The sequence below is a fragment of the Centruroides sculpturatus genome, unplaced genomic scaffold (genome assembly GCF_000671375.1).
Source record: "Centruroides sculpturatus isolate CEXI.00-Female unplaced genomic scaffold, Cexi_2.0 scaffold680, whole genome shotgun sequence".
Classification (NCBI taxonomy): domain Eukaryota; kingdom Metazoa; phylum Arthropoda; class Arachnida; order Scorpiones; family Buthidae; genus Centruroides; species Centruroides sculpturatus.
This window is the reverse complement of record NW_019384843.1, coordinates 310,770-320,410: the sequence shown is the minus strand read 5'-3', so window position 1 is coordinate 320,410 and position 9,641 is coordinate 310,770. Positions and strand designations below refer to the sequence as shown.

Sequence of the window (9,641 nt, the reverse complement as noted above, 5' to 3'; positions counted from 1 at the left end):
TTGCAATGCAGTTTTAAATAAAATTTTCTGTTTAATAAACTAATGGTGAGCAATAACTTTCTAATTTGGAAAATTTTATAAATTTTAAATTAGTTTTTAAACGATAAATAATAATTTGATTTTTAGCACAAGAGATTCTTTAAGATGTAATTTGCATTATATACAGTTCTCAAGCATATAAAGTATTTAAATGATAGTAATAACAATAATTGTAGGAAATGCCACATGATGCACGAAATTTTGCAACATATGATAGTTACTTATTCCAAAATCATTCGGAGTGTATGGATGGAAGAAGTGATTTTAGGAAGAAGGCTACTTGAAAGAAATGGAAGGTAGAGACAAATATTAAAACTGATGACTTACCACGGGAAAGGTTCGTTCATGTATGGGCAAAGAATCCATCCCTAGATGAATTGTTGATTGTTTTAAGGCAAAGAATCTGGTGATGACTCACGTGGATGTTTATCCACGTGAGTCATCACCAGATCGTCGCCTCCAGTGAAGAATGTGGAGACGAAATGGCGGATTCTGACGCTAGGTCAGAAAATCGGAGATAGAGTTGATGGTGAGTTTGGCAGACGGAAAGACGAAATGAATGGAATTAACACAGTGTGCAAGGCTTTAAGTAAATTTGGAAGAGTTCGTAATTGTTCGCCTATTGCTTGTCCGAAGTCTCATATCATCTGTTCTGCTAAAAGGATAGTTCGTTTGGCGATGCATACAGATGTCCCGAACTTCTTGTCAGTAAATACTGTGATAATTCGAATTATCATGGTGTGAAGAGGCAATGTGCTAAATTTCGTGGGATTAGACCTCTGAGCAAAAATTGCCAGAAGTTAAATGTGCAGGAGAAGAGATTATCCACAGGAGGAAGGGAAACAAAGGAGGAGAAAGAAGGCAACAGTTGAACAGAATAAAGATGAAAGTAGTAATCAGTTAAATGTTTTCATAACTTGGACAGTTAGAAAGGAGAGGCAGAGAAAAAGAAAATAAGGTGATTGAAGAGGGAAAGGAAGAGACGAAGAAAGCAAGAATTGGAGAGAGAAAGAGGAGAATGAAAGTACAAATGAAAGAACAAATGAGAAAAAAATAGGATAGTAGTGAAACGGATGGTCAGGTATTTTCAGAACAATTTGAGAATTTTGGCCTATTTGACTACTTAAATCGACCTAACAAAATAGCAAATATAATAGGTCTATATTAGGCGCACACGCACAAATAAAAACTACTGCAGTACATATCCAGGAGGAACCATACTATTACTACACGCTTCAGACGGTCATAGAAAACAACGCGCACAAAATATACTACGACCAATCTATAATCACAGACAAAACAATTCATCATAAGATACCAGACATCACATTGACAAACAAAACAAAATCACGCATCGTAAATACAGCTGATACAAAATAGCCACAACACACAAAATACATACTCTGAAAAATTAGTAAATAATCAGAACTCTCCCATCAAAAAAAGGTCTGTGAAGAATGGATGTGGTACTTATTGTGTCAGTAGTACTTTTTTCATAGACATCATACCACATACATTACGTAAGTCTTGAAACAACAGCAGGTACTATACTGTACAGTACAGTACATTATACTACAGAACGCTGCCATACTAAACACATGCCATATAGCCAGGAAATTCTTGTATTCGTGTTTGTGTGTAAACTCACACAAACACGAATACATACATCTACAGCACATAACTGCAGAATAACTTATTAATATATTTATGTCGATTCTGGTCCGGCATAACGCTAGGGACAAGTATATATGCCCTGTAGGATACCCTGTAGGATGCCCCATTTGCACTACAATAATAATAATAATGGCTTAGAGATTGCTTTAATAAATTCTTTTTAACGGCTAAAAAACGTCAGATATTAATGGAATTAAATAAATGGAAAAAAAATAAATAAATAATGGAGTCAAATAAGTTTTTGATCCAGCTCTCGAGTCAACTCTAATGTGAATTGAGTCAAAGAAGTATGTCAGCAAAAAGAGTCACTTTTTCTCATCTCTAACTCACTCTGCATAGTACAGTTTATATATCCTCATGGAACATTCTATATGCAATTTGTTCATTTTTTATTTATAAACTGAAGTTGTTGTTATATAATAAATTAATGAAAAGTTTTTTCTTTTAATTAATCTCATTGGTGGCATTCTTTTTCAAAAGTATTATTTGGACTGCAATTTGAAAAATTGTAGGCCTATAAATTCCCACTGTCACCTGTCTGTCTTTCCTTCATTTCGAGGTTGGTTAGATGAAAGTAGAGACTAGTTATGGAAAGCTTAGAGGTAGAAGACCCCGATTAACTGTGAACTTCGGTATAAACCAGAAGTCACATGATTTCAATTAAACGATTTTTCCCCGAACGGAGTAACATAGATGACCAGCGTGACTCTGTTGTTATCAGGAAAAATGTGATGTACAGGGGCAAGACACTGAAAATTTGAGATTGAGAACATATTAATTTTTTTGAATTTAAAATATATGATTGAAACTTGCAGCCTGTCATTGTGATCATGTCACAATGAATAATTGCTCGTTTTTAAATCTCTCTCTATCATATAGTACGGGATTCAACATATTCAGACCGACCATTTTTCGAAAAATTTCTGGAATTTTTCCAACCCTTTCGGATTCGGAGCGTTAAGCTACTACATTAGCCGTTCGACCATCCGGCCGCGCATTGATAGTAGCATGAACAAGACTTCGGTAATTTGAGTTCGACTGAAAGTAATTTCGAATCTCCGAACAATAACGATTAAATATTATGGGACCTGTATATAAGTTCATAGGCTCTGACGCTGTTTATAAGTTTTGACATTGTTCTTTTCTGTTCTAATTTATTAACCGCTCATCTTGAGTTAATTAAGAGAGTACATTTATTTTTATTTTTTTGTATGTGAATTAAAGACATAGTTTTATTACATATGAGTATTGAAACGATCCTATATCTGCCGTCCTTTTACGGCACCACTAACTTTTTGTTGCAAGGATATAAAGATGAGCGAGTATATTTTTTGTTACCCGAGTTCGAATTCAAAGTTCTGAATATACTCCTCTTAAACGAGTCTACTGCTGGGCCGTCCGTGCTTAATAACGCAGAACTTATTTCCTACACGATAGCCGAATGGTTCAGGTGTCAGCCTACCGCTCTGGGATCCGGGATCGAATCCGACTGGTCGAGAAACCTCAAATTTTTCGGCAGTAGTCTGTCCGGATATAACCCGGATCGTCATCACTCGGTAGGGCACAACAATGGGTTTGGCTTCCCCATTGTTGGCCACGCCAAATCCATAATGGGGTTGCTAAAAGAAAGGACCTTTTAGTGTGTGCAAGGCAGAAAAAATTAAAAAGGTATTAACTACCTAGAAAGTACTTTAGAATATTACCACTAAATATTAATCCTATAATTTTATGAGATTCTTATTGATTAAATGAGCCGTTTATTTTGAAAATGGGGCAAGTCCAATTTTTGTTATTGCGAGATATTTAAAGGTTTGCATTTCAATAAATTTAAAAATATTGGTAAGTATTAATAGATATATTTTTAATATTTTGTGGTACCAGATAATGTAAGTTTATAATCCAATAGTGTTTACAGTGCTGACAAAAAAAAGTAAGAGTTTCATTATAACTAAATGGACTTGCCTCACTTTCAAAATTAATGAATTATTGTAATCGTTCATTTAATTGGGAATTTTTTCAGTTGCATCAGCCTTTTTTTAATAATAAAAACAAAATACTATTCAAATTTTTATAAATATTTATTCATTTGATAAAAAGTGAAACAAAACAAAGAATATTCTAGTAGAAAATATAACATAACAAAAAAAATTCAGTTTTATTAAGAATTTCAATCAAATTATACATTTTCAGTTTATACGTAGGTATAACTAAATGAATTTTATTCAGGATTTAACATTTTAAAATATTCATGATGAACGGGAAGTATATATGATAATAAATCCATCGTGTCCTTGTATTTTTCAGATGTAGGCTAATAGATCTCCTTTTTTCATACAGAAACGATAACTTTATATTTCTGAAATTACTTGTTGTGGTGACAAATCGATAATTTTAAATTCAGCATCTCGTTCTATCGAAGTTTTGTAGAACNTCCCAAAAAATTATACGTGTTTTGGAAATGTTGAGTGGAATTAGTCTAGAATCGGTTAATTTTATAGAAGAAAACCTTTCGAACAGCCTTAGTCCGTAAAGTTCCCACCTATCGGGCTGCGATTGGCTCATGTATTTAATCATTCCTACAACGTAAAATTCGATTAGCGTGGAACGTATCTAAGCATTATAGGGGGTATACTGTATACAGTAGTCATAAACTGCTACTATATCCATTGTTAATAAAATACGTAAATCACTAAAAATGGATAAGTAACAAATGCACTTACTTTCTTTATGCACATTACAATCAAGTTTAACTGTATATCATCTAATAATTAAAATTAAAAATATATTGAAAACTTGATTTCATGCAAAGCAAATATCTATATTGATGAAAATGTAATTTATGAATTAAAGTGATAATTATAAAAACTATTGAAAAATTAATCCAGTCTCTCTAAGATTGACTGAATTAAGAATTCTGAAAAAAATTTAATAAAAATGGATATAAAGTATTCAGTTATAAATAATCTGAGTAGAATAAAGTTCGTAATGAATAAGATTATAAGAATTTTTGAAATTATATAAAAAGCATTGATTAAACTAATTAAAACATCTGATTGGAATAAAATAAATAAAACAACAATGTAAAACTGTAATCATGGAAATTATTTAGATTTTTTTCATTTGACAGTTTGTTTGACATTGCTTTCCTTTGCATCATACTGCTTCATTGTGTAGGGATTGAAAAAATGCTAAATGAAAAATATTAAATTAAAAAACACTAATAAAGTAATAAACTTTCAAATTGCAGCCCAAACAAGTATAATAACCATAAAGTTCTCAAAATTTAAATGTTAATTGTTGATATTGAAGGACTATTAATTCTAAACAAGATTATTTGCTGTATTGTCTGTAAGTATCCTGTCCACGAGCAAAAGAATTTTCCCTTTTTGCTAATAAAGTTAATAAACAACAATAATAATATTAGTTGACATTTAGGTATAACTGCATTCATAACTATTATATTAGAATTATTACTTTCTGTGATTAATAAAGGTATATTTTTTTTGTTATATAAAGGTTTTTGAAGTAATTTAATACTCAAATGACAACAACAACAAAAATTTTGTTGTTACCTAATTGCCAAATTTAGTTTCATAAATTAAACAAAAGAAGTTAATCATTACAAATTTTTAATGCACAGAAGTATCACAAAAGTGTCTTCTTTAATTTGAACATCCTTTTACACACTTCAAGAACAAACAGTCCTTATAGCAGAGTCGACCTTCTTTTATAGGCTACTTTCCCTGCCTCAATATGTAAAAACAGTAATAAAATATTCCCAAGCTACAGCACAAGTATATAAATTAATTTACATTTTACTTAATTATGCACAAATTATAAAGTTTGGTAATTAAATTTCAGTATTGAATTCATTACAAATATGGAGCATGTAGGAACAAAATTCATCGTGTCCATGACAGTTAATCAATTCCATTCCTCTGGTCATTCGTCTTTCGCCTGCAGTGGCATTAGATATTTTGTTAAGTGCAAATCTCTGCCATTGTTTATAATGATAAATCAATCACTACTACTTTATTTATCATTAGAGACATTAAATTTTGTCTCAAGTTAAACAAAGTGCGATTGAAATACACAATAAAGTAGACATCACGTACTATACTGTATATCCAATTACGTATCAATATTTTGAAACGAATGATTAAAAAAAAATCAAAAAGTAATATTAATAACGATTTTTAAAGCTAAATAAATTAGTGAAGAATAATTTCTTTAATAAAATCAAATAGTGAATGAGTAGTAGTATAAAAGAACTCAATAAGATCTTCATTTTTGAGAAGAGTGTTTTCTGCTGTATAGCAATGTCCAAAATTACTTTATAATAAAGATTAACAAGTTTTTATCAGAGCACAGTTATTTTGCAGAAATAAATTATTCTGACGATTTACCATTGAAAATCATTCTTATTCTCTAATTTAATGCTGAAAGATAAGCGATTTGAGAATGCAAAATTAAGATTAAACTCAACATAATCACAAAAGAATCAGTAACAGTAAACTATAATGCATTTTAAAATACATTTAAATGTTACAATAGACATATGAACACGCACAAAAGCATATAACTTCTCAGGAGATTACCTCGAACGATATTAAATTGTTTTTTCATTTCCCATTATATACAGTAATTCCGTTTAATTAAATGTAAATCTATAATTTAATTAGAATCTAATTATTAAACGTTTTAAGAAATATCACTAAGTGGTTACTACTGAACTATTCATAATCATTGTTGGCTACTACTGATTATAAGTTAAAAAAATTACCTAGTTATGTATATAGTAAACAAATTATATAAAACTTAATCTAATTGGTCCGATCTAATTGGTTTTCTTAAGCGCAACTAAATTACTAAATGCCATTTTTTCAAAACATCAAATATCTCTTTCACTTGAGTAATAAAGCAATAAATTTTCAGATACTTTTATTTGTGTTAGATTTATTTGCAGAGTGATTTATTGCTTATTTGTATGTGCTCATATGTCAGACCTTCTAACAAGCAAACATTCTGATGAAGTAGAGAAGAACGCTATTTGTTTTTCTGTCATAACGTTGAGAATGACAAAGTAAATATTGAAGTCGAAAGTTTCGAAATACGTTTAAGATTGTTTAAATATCCTCATAAGAGAATTCACTGCATCATCTCTATTATCACACAGAAGGCGAACAGTTCTTGTCCAGGATCATCGCTGACAACAAATCTTACTTCTTGCAATCTCATCATGCAGAGAACATCGAAAGCCTTCAACAAAGCAAACGAAAGTTATGTCGATGTTCTTTTTCGATTACTTTCCAGGAGGATCTATTCAGTGCCGGCCCGAGGCAAGTTTTAGGATGGAGCGGGATCCTATTATGGCGCCCCCCTTGGTTGCCCCTAAAGGCTGGTATACACGGTAAGGAAATCCTCAAAGGATGTGCTTAACAGACGAAAAAAACTCGGATATAACTGGCTGGATCGAACATAGTAATTTACAAAACTTATTAAAATATCTCCCAACGTATAAATAATTATTTTTATTTAAAAATGGATAGATAGAAAAAAAAATCACGGTTAATCCTCAAAGGATTTCCTTACCGTGTATACCAGCCTTAATTTATACCCTTTAATTTTCTTTACCACTGAGGCGCCCCCAAGGACTTAGCGCCTGGAGCGGCTGCTCCGTTTGCCCTATGGTAGGGCCGGCTCTGGATCTACTATCAATGCGACAAACTACTGCGAAACGCTCCAAGCCTTACATAGAGCACGAAATAGAAACGCTCAGACTTGTATATCGATGAGGTGGTGCTCTTACATTATAATACATGGTCCAGCATGGTCTGTAAAAGATCTATTAACGAAATGTGATTGAAAAGTGTTGTTACATCCTTCCCACAGTTCTGATCTGTCTCCGTGTAATTTTTACGTGTTTGGCTACAATGGAAAAAAATTAAGGGACGAAAATTTGTAGCGGAAAATTTGTATTTATTTAAAGTGTTTAGCTTTATTTTAAAGTTCTCATTTTTCATAAAACTGCAATGAAAAATTTCAATTAGTTTTGTTTTATAAGTTAAGAGTTGCGTGAGCCTCATCGATCGCAGAGCTAGGGATCCGACACCCTAGCTCTGCGATCCGTTATCTGTTTCTAACTATATGCTGTAACGCAGAATTAAAACTGTAAGCCGCTTTGAATCTTATATACTACATATTTCAAACATATATTTGCTCACTCGATATCATCGGATTTATTATTTAATATCTTTTTTAGGCAAAGAAACAATGTTTGTGGTTTACTTTTTTTTTCAATTCATTCCGCCCTGTGAGCACTAAGAGGGCCTCTTTTAGGAAGCCCATTATATGTTTGGCCAGGACCATAATAGGACGGCTGGTTGGTGAGAGACGGGACCGACACATCCGGTCGGACCAACCCCGAAAAATTTCTGGGGATTTTCTACCCGTCCCGATTTTATCCCGTGTTCCAAAGAGCAATAGCCTGCCACCTTAATCGCTTGGCCATCCGGCCGTCTTGTAATTTATGTTACTAACGTTTTATAAAAATAAATAAATAAATTTTTAAATTTTATAATTTCATTATATAATTTTATAATAAATAAAAATTAATAATATGTACTTAATTTAATTTTTATACATTAAAATATCATAATCAATTTCTAATAATATCGGTAATATGTTATTACAATTATATTTGTCACCAGGGTGCGCCGAGCTTCGTAAATCGAAAAAAAAAATATGGGGAGAAAGTTAAGATGTTATTAATACGATTTTTATATTGTAACTAATTACAAAATGACTCAGTCCATTGTCGTGCAAGGTAAGCTATAATTGTTTTCGTGTTATTTAAAATAATTCAAACGGTATAAAAATAAATATCTTTAAATTTATTATAACATATTCCTGTTTTATTGGTAGTTATAAGTAGAAGTTACTTTTAGATAAATGAACATAAATACATCTATGTGTAATTTATCTAAAAGTAACGTCTACCCTGCAAGTTTTTAAACATAATCTGTTTCATGCAAGATGTATTATTCAAGCCAATTTTCAAACTCTGGAAACATGTATCAACTACTGCTGAATGACTGTGTGTTGCATTTGTAATCTTAGTTTTAAAATCATCCAAAGAATGAGGTTTTGTTGCATAGCAAATGTATTGATGTAACCTCACAAAATAACTCAATAGTATTAGATGGCTGAGCAAGGATTAGATGGCTCTTCCCTTGCTTAGCTATCTGTTTGAAAATCCAGAAAATTAATGCATAAAATGCTTCATTATTTAAGCTTTTAAGTATAATATTTATAAGTTTGTAAACATTTAGGCATTTTAAGTTATGAAAGTTTAAAACTGTGCAAGGATTTTTGAGATACCTTATAGGAGCATTCTGTAAAAGATCTTGCCAGAAATTATAATTAAAGTATATGATTAATTATTATATTAATATTAAAATTATATATTATACTATATCAAAGAAAGTCTGTCTGTCTTTCCTTAAACTTGAGAACAGTGTTGGATAGATGAAAGTTGAGACAAAATTTGGAAAGCTTAGAGGTGTCTTCCTTGACATACAAATTTCTGGTCTAGACTGGAAGTCGTGTGACTTCAATTCAAAAATTTTTTCCGGAACAAAATTACATAGGTGACTGGCATGATTCTTATTATCAGGAAAAGTATGATGTACTGTAAAGAGGCAAGACACTACTAATTTGAGATGAAGAGTGTATATTTTAAATTAAATAAATTAAAAACATGATTAAAGATTGCAGTCCAGTATTGTGACAATGTCACAATAATTTTTGCTCATTAACAATAATATCTGTAATGGCAATAATGATCACTATAAAGTTTTATTTTGAGGTATAGAATATTTTATTATTTTGCTTATTATTATATATAATTAATAATATAATTAATTATA

The 9,641-nt window shown here is 31.2% G+C and overlaps 1 protein-coding gene across 1 annotated transcript in view; it reads left to right on the top strand.

Annotated features, from left to right (window-relative positions):
- Positions 1–8,421: 8,421 nt before the first annotated feature.
- The window catches only part of LOC111630348 (tubulin epsilon chain-like), a 27,958-nt gene continuing 26,738 nt past the window's right edge, over positions 8,422–9,641 (top strand). The window contains exon 1 of the mRNA XM_023374440.1: positions 8,422–8,539. Coding sequence (XP_023230208.1) covers positions 8,515–8,539 — 25 coding nt within the window. The 5' untranslated portion in view covers positions 8,422–8,514. The remainder of the gene's footprint in view (positions 8,540–9,641) is intronic.